General features: G+C 44.0%; 1 protein-coding gene across 1 annotated transcript in view; it reads left to right on the top strand.

Moving 5' to 3' along the window:
• Positions 1 to 16,051, top strand: part of Sdk1 (sidekick cell adhesion molecule 1) — a 1,012,579-nt gene that overhangs the window by 571,942 nt on the left and 424,586 nt on the right. The window contains exon 5 of the mRNA XM_052168081.1: positions 8,691 to 8,824. Coding sequence (XP_052024041.1) covers positions 8,691 to 8,824 — 134 coding nt within the window. The remainder of the gene's footprint in view (positions 1 to 8,690; positions 8,825 to 16,051) is intronic.

Genomic DNA, 16,051 nt, shown 5'->3' with positions numbered 1-16,051 from the left:
ACATCCCCAGAACTCCTGACACTGGTCCACCAGCTTCCCCAAGGAAGGTGACTACAGTGTGTACCGTCACCTTTCAAAGTGTACAGATAGACCAGTTCAGGCTCTGTGCAATAAAAACTGTGTGCTCCCTGTTCTACTTAACCTCTCTCCCACTCAGACCCAGGCCTGGGAACCTAAATGGTCGCTCACTATCTCACGACATGATGAATCGGGGCAATTGAGTGCTCTCCTTTTCCTTCCTGGTCTTCAGGTACCTACAAGGTGCCCAGTGGGCTATTTTCACCAACCACAAATCCAGAGCCTTGAGAATTTCAACATCAACATTATATCCCTGAGAGATGTCATACTGTGACATAGGGACTTCCCCTGGACCTTGACAAGTGCCACACAGGATCTCAACCAGGGGATCCCATGTGCAGAGCTCCCCCAGACATCTGATGACCCATGTCTAATGTCATTTTTCTCTAGCAATTACAATGTTGTTATATTCTGTTTTGTTGAGATGGGGTCTCATGTAGGCAGACTGAATTCAAATCACTATGCAACCAAGGCTGACCTTGAACCGCTGATCCTTCTGTCTGCCTCAGGAGTTCTAGGATTGCAGGTGTCGGCACCAATCCTGACTTATATGGTGCTGTTGAGATGGTACCCAGGGCCCTGTGTCCTAGGCAGGCACTCTGCTGACTGAGCTACATCCTGAGCCTGTTGAACAAATATTTTGATCAATCTTCCTGATCAGAGACCCCAGGTAGCCCCTCCATGCCTTGAGTTTTATTTTCTCTGAAAGAAAGGGTTATTCTGTCTGACAGCTCCCCTACAAGCTAGAATCAAGAGAGGAGTGATCAGAGACACTTGGGAAGTGCCCGTTGGAAATTGGCATCTTTTACAGACCCTTGGTGATCAGTGAACCCCACCTTTCCAGGACCACAGATCAGTCCCTGGCTTCTGAGGGCAATTCCTATTGCTGGAGTTCACCCCTGAGTGACCTTCTGATTGGCTCTGTATGAACCCAGCGTCACAGCTCTGTATGAACCCTCTGAGCCAGCTCTGTTTGCCAACACTGGCCTGAGAGGTTTTTTTGCCCTACTACTTTTATTACTGAGTCCTTGAATTAGAAGTTAGAATCCTAAAGTTTTGTTTTTAAAATGTGGAATGAAGGTGGTGGAAGACTAAAGACATAATTTTATTTTTTTAGAAAATACATACATCTATTGCGGTAAAGTTAAGGGAAAATCTCTCGGGCTGAACACTATAATTTTCCTGCAAAGTCAATGCAAGTTCTAAATGAGTTCTTTGGAATTATGTTATAATAAAGCCAGGCTGTTCCTATTATGGGCAAGGTATTAAACTCTGCTCCTGTAATCACCAAGCATGCCCCTCTGCACTTCTCCTCAACTCCATCCATTCTTCTGATAACAAAAGTGATATGCATGTTTGTTGTAGGAAGATTAGAAAAATTTTAAAAATACAGGATTCAAAAGAAAATGGCTTGCACTCTTACTACTCACAGACCAACCACATTTCCATTTTATGTCTACACATATAAAAAGATATTCCTGGGATTTTGCTATATGCACAGAAGACATGCTGTCTTAAAATACTGAATGGATGTAAGCATGTAAGGCCATTCTGAGTCTGTATCTGTATGCTGTCTGCCTCTATTTGCAGGAACTCAAACTCAGTAAATTTGACTTCAAGGGACATGTGTTAACCTTGGGAAATGACAGTGAAGAGCTGGTAGCTGAGTCCTATTATGTCTCTGCAACAAATACCATGGCCAAAGGCAACTTAGGGGAAGGGTGGGTTCACTTCAACTTAAAGATTGCAATCTGTCATTGAGGGAAGTTGAGGCAGGGAAAGATATGGGAACTTGAAGTGGAAACCAAAGGGGAACACTACTCCCTGTCCAACTCACAGGCTCATGCTTCATTTGCTTTCTTAAACAATCCAGGTCCAACAGCCCAGGGAGTGGTGCCACCCATAGTGGGCTGAAGGAGTTAACAGAAGAGAGCATTTCCCACAGACCAGCCTGATCTGGGCCATTTATCAATCATGACTGCTTTTTTAGGTGACCATAGCCTGTGACAAATTAACAGTTAAAGCTAACTAGGACAGATGAGGTAGGCTGCAGGAGGAGTGATTGGGTGGGCTGGGAAGAGGGCTCGGTTTGTAAAGCACTAACCAGCTTATCTTGAAAACAAGAGAACCAGATAAGTTCACAGCCTAAAACTAACATATAAAGGGAAAAAGAGCCAGGTCTGCTGCATACTTGAAATCCCAGCATTGGTGAGGTAGAAGCAGGAGGATCCCTGGGATCCTCTGGCCAGACATCTTAGCCCAGTAAAAGAACCCATTTCAATAGAACGAGGAGAATGATGCCGATGGAACAGCACTCAAGGTGACACCTGGCTTCCACATGCATGCACATATACACACATCCATGTGCATCAACAATTACACATGTGCCTGTACACATATGTATACGCACACACCAACGTCAGAACTGTCTATTCTTTCTGTCCTACCACCCAAAATTGCTGTCTTCATACTACCCAGGTTTCCCAAGTCATAAAAACAAACAAACAAAAACACACCCCTGTGAGTTCCTGGGACCACCAGCCTGGGCACTAGGAAAGGCAGGTGTCTCTGAAAGCCTGGCCACAAGACCAAACCAGCCACTGTCCACTGTGGCCCACTATCTCTAAAACACATTTCTCTTATTGAAAGTCTTATTGATTGCATTTCTCTTATTAAAAAGTCTCATGGCCAGTACGGCGAGGCACATGGCTCAGTTGGTTAAGTGCTAACTGCTCACTAATGAACAAGGGCCTACGTTCAGTCCTCAGAACACAAATCAAAAGCTAAGCAAGACAATGCATGTCAGTCACTGCAGCTGGTGGGGCACGGGCAGCCAGATCCTTGGGATTCTCTGGCCAGCCGGTGAGTCCCGGGTCCAGGGAGAGATCCTGTCTCCAAAATTAAGGTGAATGGCATCTGAGGAAGACTCCTGACATTATCAACCCCTGGTCTCCACATGCACATGTGTACCCTCTGCATGCATGCAAATCTCCCTACACACATGTACATATAGCAAAACACACATATATACACAACATCACATACAAGTGGGCGCACACACATGCACACCTATTAAAGTACACTTCATGACATAGCATAGAGTTATATGTTTGTAGTTTTTGTTTTTGTTGGTTTTTTTAAACAAATTAGTTTCTTTTGTATAAATCCTCTACATCGAAATATTTCCTAGAGGGAGAAAGAATAGCCTCCTAGGAACTTGCTTTTCTTTTCAAATGTCCTTCAAATATCCAACATTTTTGTGGCTGTCTTTTTAAACAATATGTACTTAAAAAATTTTAGTCTTGATTATGTACAGAAATCAAGAACTAAAGGAAGAAAGCTTCAAAATAAAAAAAAACCTTAATAGATATAAGACTTACTATTTTCATCTTTTATGTACTTTTTAATTTGCAGTAGCCTTGAAACACTGTGGTAAATAATATAGAGAATTAATGAGCATTTAAAAATGACTAATTCTGGGGAATAATAGACATACTTAAGATTAGTGTTCTAAAAATCAGATGTGAAAGCAAAAGTTATATATCCGATTTTAAAATTATACTATTAAATGTATAACTTCATGTGTAGTAAATATTCACATTTAATTTTAGGTGCCAGTGTAACATATACTAAAATAAAATGGAACAATTTCTATGCTTCTATAAAAGAACCTATAAAGCAGTCATAAATAATTATAGTAAAACTCTTTTTGAAATATTTTTATGGGACGAAAAATTGAAAACTTCCTAATAGGGAAATTTTCTTAAATGAGACATGAAATAAGTTAGCCATAGAGACCTAAAATGTAATACACCCTGTGGGAGCCCAGCAAGCAATCGCTCCTTAAGATAATTTTATACAATGTAAGAAAACCAGGAGGTTTTTGGGAAAAAAGCTCCAAAAGATAACAGGAGGGAACGGGTTATTACCTCTGATTCCTCAAGAGAGACTGCTTTCTTTTGACTTTGGAAGGGCTCTGTAGGGCAGAGAACAAGCACAGGACCCTTCCCTGTGGAACACTTAGTCTGTGTGGCATGGAAAGAAGACAGCATGGGCTCATGCTGTATAGACCCTCTGCCTTGGCTTGTCAGCCAGAGAGCATGTTAGGAACATGTGTGAGTGTGTGTGAATGTGTGTATGTGTCTGTGTATGTGATGACTATGTGCATACATATGTGTGTAGCTGCCTATGTGTATGCCTGTATATGTTATCATGTGTAGATACATACATGAATACATATGTGTGTATTAGTGTGTATATATTAGTGTGTGTAGATGCATGCATATATGCATGTGTGTCTTGGCATGTGTATTTGTGTGTGCATACATGTGTATCTTAGCATATGTAAATGCATGCATGCATACATATGTGTGTCTTAGTGTGTGTAGATGCATGCATGTGTGTTACTGTGTACACACATGTATGCATGCATATGTGTTAATACATGTATATTAGTGTGTATTAGTGTGTGTGTGTATGTGCGCACACACGCGCGCACACATACATGAATGCATGCTTAGAAGCCAGAGGTCAACCTGGGGAGTCCTTTTTTCAGACATGGTCTTTCAGCAAGACCTGGAGTGTTGATTTAGCTGGGCTGGCTGGACAGTGAGCCCCGGGGATCTACTTGCATCTTTCCCAGCACTGAGATTACAAGCAGGCACTACCAGCTCTAGTTTTTTGCCTGGGTGCTGAGGAGCTAACTCAAGTCCTGTGCTTGTACAAGAGACTCTTTACACACTGGGCCATCTCCCCAGCTCCACATCTTCATTAAAAATAAGCCACCTCCCCACTGACCCTTCAAACTAACTAGAGGGCTCCAGGCTAACAGGAGGGAAGGATACATTGCTTCAGGAGAGAGTGACCTAGGTTTGTGGGTGCTTTAACTGCATTGGCTTCTTCCTTCTTAGATAACTATCACAGCAAGAGGACTTTATACGATACTGGGATGGTTAATGTTAATTGTCAGCTTGACAGAATTTAGAAGTATCTAGCAAAAGGGCTTCTGGGTATGCTTGTAGGGGACTGTCTTGATCATATTAATTGAGATGGAAAGAGTCGCCCCTGTGTGTGGAAGCCATCCCCTGGCTGGCTGGCGTCCTGGCCTGTATAGACGGGGAAAGGAGCTGACCGCCAGATGACTTAGCGCTCCCTCTGCTTCCCAACTGAGATGAGAGCAGCTGCTTCAGCATCCTCTTGCCTTGACATCTCTGCCATGAGGGTCCTTACCTTTGAACTGTGGGCCAGAGTAAGCCCTTTCCCCTCTAAGTTGCTTCTGTCAAAACTTCATTATCACAGCAAAAGGAAAGAAACCAAGACAGATGTGATATGGGAGTACACATCTGTGTGGAGAAGCCACCTGACAGCCAGTTTCTATGTGACCTTAGGCAGGCAGGAAGGGCTCAGAGAAAGGGTATGTGGGTCAAAGGTGCTTGCTAAAACTGAGGTGTCTGGGAGGATTTAGTCATTAATTCAAGCACATCCAATCTTCAGGCCAATATAGTTATGAATACAGCCCAACATAAAGTCATAAACATAGTTAAGATATTACATTTTGAGATTTTTTTTTTACTTTTAGTAACTTAATTACAGTTTTCAAGAATCCATTTTGTAGATGATAACATGTGTCAAAGTGGCCAAAGTTGGACACACATGGTTGTTTAATTGTCCCTCTATACAACCAGAAGGGAGAGCACAGACAGGGAGTGTGCCCTCCATAGCTAGTAATGATGGGAGAATTTAAATAGAAGTGGTTGGCTCTGTGGGTAGAGGCATTAATGATACTCCAGTGAGAATTGGAGGCAGCAAAGGACACATGATCACATGCTACATACCAATGCATGGTCCATCCCTCTGCTGGGAAGGCTGTGACTGCCTAGAACCAGCCTGGGCTTGAGATGGGTTCTGAGGAATGGGCATCTGGGAGTAGTGAAAACAAAGGAGTCAAAGTCAAATTGTGGGTCCAAGCTGGTGGTCTATGTTCTGCTCCAGACAGCTTTCCACACTGATTTTTCTATATTCTGCCTTTTCTGAAGCTCCCCAGATCGCTCGCTATTTTCTGCTCACGTCCATTCTCCAAACAGTTCTCTCTTTTTATTTCTAGAGAATTTCTCTGGATAGCTCATCTCTTGCAGATCATCAGCCCTGTCTTTTATTTTACATATCAATTCAGTCTTTTACTCCTGGTTGCCATTTGATTATTGTATGAATCAGCATCCCTGGACCCTAATCCTTTGAGTCTTTAGAGTCAGCAATCACATTATTTTTAACATTACAAAATAACTCAGAGATCTGCCTTCTAGTCCTGGCCCAAAGATGGGAGCCATACCATTCCACCTTTACCAAGGCCAAGCTGGACCTGTCATATGACCACAAAATGGTCAGATAGCTTGGCCTAGAAGAGGCTGCTCCCCGGAACTCCTAACAGGCAGTCCCTTGAGTCCCCAGGAACCTGTTTTTTGCCTCTGGATGAGTATGTCATCCTCCTTACAGTCAAGAGCTCCTTCACATGAAGAACCCCTGAGGTGGTGGGATGCCACCCAAGCTGAAGAGGCAAACCACAGGCTGGCCTATGGATCGCTTTTGTCTATTTATTCTTCCTTTGCATTTTTATTTTTGGGAGGCTCTGGTTGGTACAGATATATGTGCATCCCTATAGAGGCCAGAGATCAACTTTCAGCCATTATCCCTCAGGCTCCATCCCATCTTGTATTTTGAGAGATCTCTCACTGACCTGGTATGGAGAACCCTACTAAGGCAAAAGTTTACCATTGTTCAGATAGCCTTATGAGCTCCTTGAAAAATGGGGGACTCCCTTTCCCGGCAAGGCGTCTCCTTCTGTGACCTTTAATGGAGAGCTCAAACCCCTGTATCTTCTACCTGCAGAATGTCATGTAGCCTTGGTGAGATTACATGTTCAGCTTCCTTTCTACGGATAAGAACCCTTTCAGCAAGCACCTGAGATTCCCTGGAATGCCTCCCCATGCTAATGAAGTATCTCAGTACCTTAGCCTTCAACCAATGACCTTTGCCCACCCTGGATATTTCTTTTCTTTTCTTTTCTTTTTTTTTTTTTTTTGTAACTTTGGGTCTTTTTTTTTTTTAATTTATTGATATATTTATTTACATTTCAAATGATTTCCCCTTTTCTGGACCCCCACTCCCCGAAAGTCCCATCAGTCCCCTTCCCTCCCCCTATTTTCCCACCCAACCCTTCCCACTTCCCTGTTCTGATTTTGTTCAATACTGCTTCACTGAGTCTTTCCAGAACAAGGGGCCACTCTTCCGTTCTTCTTGTACCTCACTTGATGTGTGGATTATAATTTGGGTATTCCAGTTTTCTAGGTTAATATCCACTTATTAGTGAGTGCATACCATGATTCATCTTTTGAGTCTGTGTTACCTCACTTAGTATGATGTTCTCCAGCTCCATCCATTTGCCTAAGAATTTCATGAATTCATTGTTTCTAATGGCTGAATAGTACTCCATTGTGGATATATACCATATTTTTTGCATCCACTCTTCTGTTGAGGGATATCTGTGTTCTTTCCAACTTCTGGCAATTATAAATAGGGCTGCTATGAACATAGTGGAACATGTATCCTTATTACATGCTGGGGAATCTTTTGGGTATATTCCCAGGAGTGGTATAGCAGGATCTTCTGGAAGTGAGGTGCCCAGTTTTCAGAGGAACTGCCAGACTGATTTCCAGAGCTTTGCCCACCCTGGATATTTTTAACCCTCTTCCCCCAAACTATATAACCCTTGACTCACCCTAAGTACAGTTGATCTGTTTCCCCAAAGCTGATACCAGAATGTATCATCATTTCTGATCATACTCACAGGCTGTCTGAAACCCTGTCAGTTGACTCTCTTCCCTTCATCCACTGTGGGTCTCCCTTCAACAACCCTGGAGGAAAGGGAGACCTACAGTCTGGCATTCACCAAGTAGGAGAGGCTGGTGTCTTAGGTATATTTTTATTGCTATGGCAGAACTTATAGCAAAGGCAACTTATAAAAGGAAAAATTTAACTTGGGGCTTGCTTGTCGTTCTAGACATTAAGTCCATGACCATCATGGCAAGAGGATGTGGAGGAGTTGGTGGTAGGCAGACACAGAGCAGCAGCAGAGAGCTTACGAGGGAGAGAGAGAGAGAGAGAGAGAGAGAGAGAGAGAGAGAGAGAGAGAGAGAGAGAGAGAGAGAACTAATTGAGAATGCTGTGGGCTTTTAAATCCTCAAAGCCTACTCCCACTGACACACCTTCTCCAACAAGGCCACGCCTCCTAGTCCTTCTCAAATAGTTCTACTAACTAGGGACACAGCATTCAAACATATGAGCCTCTGAAGGCCACCCTCATTTGAACCAGCACAGCTGGCTGGCCAGTGAATCCTCGGGGTCTGCTCACCTCTGTCTCCTCAATGCTGGGATTGGGAGCATGTCATCAGAGCCAGCTGTTTCACATGGGTTTTGGGGATTGAACTTGGGTCCTCATGATTTCAAGACAAGTACTTTAGCGATCGAGCCATCTCCCCAGCCCATGTTTGGGTCTTTATTGTTCTTTTTTACATTACCCTTAGTGGCCTTGACACTGTGTCTTGTCTCGGAAACAGAGCCATCACGTTGGAGAATCAGCTGGTGATCCTTGCTACAACAGCGAGTGATGCTGGGGCTTACTACGTGCAGGCTGTGAACGAGAGGAACGGAGAGAACAAGACCAGCCCGTTTATCCATCTGAGTGTAGCACGTGAGTTCTGAAAATCCAAGTGATGGTCCTGAAAGAAACAAAGTCTTGCTGTAATTGATAACCACTGTGTGGTGGGACACTGTGCAATCCATCTCTCTCTGGTTTATAGCTTAATATCGATCCGCTGTTGGTAGTTCAAAGGGCTTCGGAGCCATTGATTCCTTTGAATGATTTGCAGACAATATGAATTTTATATTTTTAACCCAAGATCTTACTTGTTTTGCTGACTTAAAAAAAAAAAGGTATTCTCTTTGTCCACTGCTAATATTATTATTTTAACAACTTTTTCGGATTGTACCTATGGATCTTGGTTGCCCCTAAGGCACAGGTTATGTTCTATTAACCTACAAGTAGCATCCCTGAGAAAAAGAAAATGTAAATATATGGTTGTGTTTAAATTAGCAATATTTGGGGCCAGCAAGATGGCTCAGAGGGTAAAGGAGCTTGAAGCCCAGCCTGATGACCTGACTTCCTAAGGTCAATCCCCAGACCCGTGTGGTCGAAGGAGAGTACTGATGCCCAGAAGTTATACACAAATGCAACCCCCATGGCATGAATATTTTAAAATTAGCAGTATTTTAATAGGTAGGTCTAGTGGCCAAGGTTTGTCATCCCCTATCTTCAGGGCGCTGAGGCAGGAGGATTTCAAATCTGAGGCATGCTTCGATTACCAAGAGAGCACTAATGTAGTCTGACCCATTTATAGGGACATTGCCTTAACTTTTTCAGTGTCTAAGCACTGTCTGTTGCTCCTTTTCACTCAACTCAACTGAATACACACAAGTTGCAGTCGTAGACTCTATTCTTTAAGGAAGTTTTAGTTTGAAGAAAGGCTTTACATATTTGGACTTGGAAATTTTAGTCTGTGACCTATACCAGGTTCCAACATACACATCAGAAATGTGTCCTCACATGCTGGCCCTGTCTCCTTCATGGTTTGAAATACTCTGGAGAAACTGACCACGGAGACTGGCCTTGGAAGGTGAATTTCAGAATGTTATCCTGGTCTACGGCCCATTGCAGCCCTGAGTTTCCTCTTCTTCCTATACACTTGGAGATTGGGGAAATGTGGTTTTTCTGTTTGTGCTTTTAGAAATTTGTAGGAGGAATTGCAGTGTTCTCTTTGCCTGGTACCTCAGGACAAGTACTTTGCTATAGGAGGGCAAATGTCTGCCTTAAACACTGGGTGCTGCTGTGTGTGAATTAAAGGAGTGTGTGCTCACATACCCACCAGATTGCAACAGGCGATCTGTGTGGCTCTGTCGTGGTTCTGTCATCTACTCTTTTAATCTGTATGTGTGTGCTGTGTACGTGCGCGCGCGCGTGGTGTGTGTGTGTGTGTGTGTGTGTGTGTGTGTGTACATGGTTGTAAGAATGTATTATATGCACCTCTGCATACCATGTGAAGGCCAGGAATCTGATTCAGTTGCTTCCTACCTTTAAAAAAAACATTTCGTGTGTGGGTATACACATGAATATACATATGCAGTGTATTATGGTGTATGTATACATGTTGTGGGTATGTGCACGCTCCCACATTCATGAGTGTAGTAGGACAGAGCAGGATGTCTCTGTCCTGTTAACATCACACTCCACTCAACAAGCTCTAGAAATCCTCCTGCCTCAACCTTCCACAGTGCGGGAGCTACAGACACACTTTACAACACCCAGTTCTTGTTACTGTTATTGTTTTGATAGTCTCTATGCAACCCTGTCTGTCCTAGAACTCACTACATAAACCACAATCTCCCAGAGATTCTCCTGCCTCTGCCTCCCAAGTGCTGGAATTATAAGTGTGTGTGTGTGTGCCCCGAGCCTGGCCAGCAGCCAGCTTCTTACAAGGGTCGTAGAGTTTGGAACTCAGAACCTCATAGTTGTGCAGAAGGTGCGCTTCCCTTTGAGCCACCTCTCTAGCTCCCTTCCTCCTTATTTTTAAGGCTTTTTCACCGAACCTAATGCTCACTGATTCAGCTAGACCTGGGTGGTGGCTGTGATCCCCAGGAATCTGCCTGTTATCACCTCCCCAGTGCTGTGAACTGTGCCTTAGAGCCCCTGCTCCTGTGCCTAGCCTTTATATGTGAGTTCCGAGGGATGGAATTTGGGTCCTTACCCCGCAATCAGTTTACCAACTGAGCCATTCCTTCAGCTCTTAGACCCTCCTCAATTCTAAGAACCTCCCCAGATGATGCAGCAGGCAGACTGAGGATTAGTCAGGTCTTTTTAACGCACATTGATTAGATGGAGCGCCACAGCATCCCCTGTGTGATACTCTCTCTGCCTTTGTCAGGAGGCACAGGAGAAGTGAGCGCGGCTGACCGAGATGTTTTCAGCAGCAATAACAAGGGACAGAGATTGTATTACCAATCGTGATTATTGTTAATGATTGCTAAGTTTTATAACTAGAGGCATTCATTCCATTCAGCAAATCTGATTTAGCACTCGATTGTGGTATAAATAGGATAATGACGGTCAAAGACAGTGGCGCTCTGGTTCAGAAACAAGGAAATCAGCCTTAATCTGTTGGAAGACGAGGAAAATGATTCCTCAAAGAAATTCTGGGTTCACACAGTACTTCTAACAGAGTTATCAAATGGTCTGGTATCCTACAGGCTATTCTGACCCAGGGTAAAGAATAGAACTAGAATGGTATATTCTCAAAGTTCCTTCTGAATGCGCCACATTCAGGGATCTGAGTTCCACTGTGGTAGTAGAAAATTGGAATATGTAAAAATTTTTGCAATAATTTCATCTCTACCCCAACCAAAAAGTCTGTAAGAACCCACTCATAAATATTATAATTAACCAACTCATATCTCTCTCCCTTGTAAAATATTATCTTTTCATCAGCATCAGGTAAAACACTTAAAGCTGAGCTATAATGAGGCTGTGCTGAAGACTTATACTGTGCTAGGTAAAAGCTCTGCAATCTGTTCCTCTATATATTCTTCACTTTTTATCAAGACCAGATACAGCATAGGAAGGAAAGGGGGTGGAAGAACCGGTCTTATTTTAATTCTTAGGTGAACCTTCCCCTGACACATCAGACTTAGCTAAATGTTAACTGGAACCAATTATGCATTTTTCCCTGTAGAAGTTCTATTTGGGAAACCTCTAAAGATCAGAAGTCTTGATAAATCTACAAAGCCCTCTAGGATGTGTGCTTCAGTGTGGCTGCCTGTGTGTCACATGGTGCTGTGGAGGTAGGAGCTACAACGTGGGATGGGTGTGGAGCATCCTGTGAAGCCTTAAAGCATGGAAGACCTGTGCTTCCTGGATTCCCTAGACAATCTCAAGAGTCATTTATGTTCTTATTGAACTTGGGGCTTAGAGCCTGTGCTGCAAACCGATTCACCCCCCTGCCCTGTCCAGAAAAAGGAATTTGTCCAATGTGGCCACATTGGGAAGAGGACAAAGCCACCCCATTTCCCCAAGTCCACCTTTGGGGAGGTCCTGAAATGAGATTTAATATTGACTTAATAGAAGGGCCAAGGATATGCACATCTAAGCAGTCCTGGTCAAGGTATAATCCCGCCCACTGTTGACCCATCATTGTCTGGGCTTAAGTCTCATCCTGTAGGGTGGTCTGATGAGACCTGTGTAAATCTCTTTCTGGAGACTTGCGCCTGCCCTGGTCAGGGCCTCTCTGTCTCTATAGAGTGTCTTCATCTCTGCCAGGTACCTAAGGCACCATGAGAAAGGTGTGCTATGTCTGCACACCTCGGGAATCTATTTTGTATTTTTCTGAGGTGGGCTTTTGTGAGAACACCACAGGAGAAGGTTGACAACTTAAAAAACAAAAGGAAAAGCCAGTCAGTGTTCCAGAAGAATCAAAAGGTACTTCAGCCAATTAGCACTTACTGAATATAGATCCCTTTCCCTTTTCTTTTGTCTAGAGAATAAAGTAAGGGAACATGGTGTAGTGGCTGTGACCAGCTTCTGGTGTTGGGAATTCAAGTCTGGGTGGATCATTCTACAATTAGTTAAAAAATGATTTAACACTGATCTTGTCTCTCCTTTTCTATGGTGTGGAACAGAGGGAGGGACGGGGCTACGCATGTCTTTGTGTCTAAATAAATGGTGTACTGTCACCTGCTAGGAAGAGAAATTTACAGAACAAATGTGTATGTGTGTGTCCATGTGTGTACGTGTGTGTGTGTGCATGTGTGTGTGCATGTGTATGTATGTGTGTGTGCATGTGTATGTGTGTGTGTCCTGCAACTGTGTGTGTGATATTTACATATATAGACATGGAGACCAGAAGTAGATGTCTTCCTCAATTGCTCTCCATCTTCTTTTAAGAATCAGGGTTCCAAAGAGGATTGGAAATCAGTGATTGGCTGGGATTTTTGGCCCGGAAGCCCTATGAATCTGCCCATCTACCTCTCCAGCACTGGGGCTACTATTATCTATGTATGTCCTTATACATGAGTTCTGGGGATCGAACCCAGATCTTCATGATTGAAAAGCAAATGCTTTACCAACTGGACCCTCTCCCACAGCCCAGTGGTTGGATATTTTATCTGCACTTGGAGCTCTGGGAAGGGAAACATAATGAGTGTATAGATAAACATAAGCTTTTGAGATGCATGGAGCGGTACAACTGAAGCATGGTCTCCTAATGGTGCTGCCCGCTGTGCCATGCTTGGTTAGTGGATGGCATTATTAGGCATCAACTTTTCTCCCCATGTGTGTGGCACAGGCCATGTAGTATTCCAGGGTGGAAGGAGAGAGTCCGACCAACCTTGCTGCTTCTCTGGGGCAGGTTTGCTTTGACGTTCTAATGTGACCTACGCCACCAGATAGTAAGGACGTAGGTGGCACGGGAGCATTCCACATGAATCTTTCATAGCAAGCTCCCGCAGCTCAGGTGCACACCCCAAATGGCTGACCTTGCCTGGAAGTAGACATTTCTATTCTGAGGTCAGACCCGGGCAAGCTTTATAAACCTGTCAACCTGCTTTGCCCTTTCGTTTTGAAAAGTTTACATCGAGTTAACTTCTATGTGTTGGCTTTTCCGCATCGAATTAATATGTGAATGGGAGTTTCTTCTACAAAAAAAAAAAAAAAAAAAAAAAAAAAAGACTCCAGTTAGGAGATCGGATGGGTTCTGGCGGTGATTAATCAATCATTGTTTAAAAGCCTCCGTCGAACGTACTGTAGACACATCATCACTTCTGACCCAATATTCAAAATGTCCAGTGTAATGAGGTTCTCTGTGAGGGGTGAAGCTGAGATTAAAGCAGAAATGACTGCAGCTCTCCTTCCTGCTTCCTTCACCTCTTTCATTTTAATATCTGCTCTTCAAACAACATTTCCAGATAGGCTATCATTTTAGCTGATCCTCCTTCAGTCTGACAAACCCGGCTTTTAATTCCGAAGCCCACTTAACATTCTTGTGTCCTCTGTCATGCTAATTTAACTGCAGCCCTCATAGATGGTTAGTACTTAAAAGCCAGTCCCTAAGAATAATGTCTTTGCAGTCATCGAAAGGACGGTTCCACAGGCATGGCTTTTGAGGCCTATCCAACCTTCCTCACACTTTTAATATTAAAAACGTGAAGGCAGCAGGTGTAAGCCCTTGAGTGGACTCTGGCATGGGTTAGCTACCTAAAGCAATGGGAAGCATTTGAAAACTGTCTCTACAAACCCCTGTGGAGATGGTGGGTCCTACATCCTGGCCAAGCCACTAAGAACGCAGTTGTAGATCTGTAGGGTGTGTGATGCTTCCCTGCCAGAATCCTCAGAAACAGGAAGTAGGAAGGGTTCGATATCCTAAGGTCAGATACTTAACCACACAGCTGTATAGGCACTGTGCATACTCTGCCCAGAAAGTGAAGACCAACCCTCTGGTGGGTGCTGCTAGGCAGATCCAAGACCCTACTCTGATAGGCAGAACCAAGTTCTTCTCTCCAGAGTTCTTCTACAGACATTTTATCAGGAAAGAAGCCATGATGGGGGCCCTCCAGAGACTCAGCAGTTAGGACCACTTACTGCTTTCACAGGGAACCAGAGTTTTGCTCCAGCACCCACGTCTAGCAGCTCACAACTGCTACAGGAGTTACAACTCCAGGTCCAGAAGAGCCAGTGCCCTCAGTGGTTTCCACATGACACCTGCACCCATACACAGTACCCACAAGCAGACACACAATCACACACATACCTGAAAAAATGTAAAGGAGGAAGAGGAAGCAGAAGAAGGAGAAGGAGGAGGAGGAGAAGGGAAGGGGGAAGGAGGGGGAGGAGGAGAGGGGAAGGGGAGAAGGAGGGAGAGGAGGAGAAAGGGAGGGAGGAGAAGGAGAGGAGGAGGAGAAGGAGGAGAAGGAGGAGAAGGAGAAGGAGGAGGAGGAGGAGGAGGAGGAGGAGGAGGAGGAGGAGAAGGAGAAGGAGAAGAAGAAGAAGAAGAAGAAGAAGAAGAAGAAGAAGAAGAAGAAGAAGAAGAAGAAGAAGAAGAAGAAGAAGAAGAAGAAGAAGAAGAAGAAGAAGAGAGGGAGGAGGAGGAGGCAGCAGTAGCTCTGAGGGCTCAGCTGGCACAGTGCTTACACTGCATACATAAAGCCCCAAGTTTGATCCCCAGTACCACATAGACTGAGCCTGGTAGTAAAATGTCTGTGATCTCATTGCTTAGGAGGTAGAGGCAAAAAGATCAGAAGTTCAAGGTCATCCTCAGCTACATAATGAGTTCAAAGCCTGCCTGGACTATGTGAGAAGGGAGCCCAGAGCATCTGCCCCTGGTGTAGGAATACCTAGTTAACTGTCGGCTATGGCATTCACTAATACAGAAGAAGCAAAGCAACTCAAATAGCCTGCCCACCCTGGAGGTGTCCTTCTGCACCACTGTGTTCTCTTGGCACCGTCCTCATGACGGCCTCATTCTGTCTTGGTGTCTCACTGGTGTGCATGGTCCACACTTTGTCAACAGGAGCCTTTACCTTGCTTGGCCTTGATAATATTTCATTGTTTGGCCAAATGTAAATGAAAGATTTATTCTAGCTAGCCCATAGAAAAGACACAAAAACCCTGATATTTTATTTATAATTTGTAGGCCTACAGATTCTATGCTATTCTCACCTGTATCCAAACCTGATGTCCCATGCTACTTACTGCTTGAGTCTCTCCCAGGCTGCTTCTGCTCCATCAGCCTGTCCTCAGGGTGCACTTCTCTCAGCCGTGTGCTTCTGGTCCATCCTGTCTAATGGTGACTTTCTGCTCCTTCCCTCCATCTTCTTT

The sequence above is a fragment of the Apodemus sylvaticus genome, chromosome 22 (genome assembly GCF_947179515.1).
Source record: "Apodemus sylvaticus chromosome 22, mApoSyl1.1, whole genome shotgun sequence".
Classification (NCBI taxonomy): Eukaryota; Metazoa; Chordata; class Mammalia; order Rodentia; family Muridae; genus Apodemus; species Apodemus sylvaticus.
The sequence above is the reverse complement of the archived record's forward strand: the minus strand, read 5'-3'. Positions and strand labels throughout refer to the sequence as shown.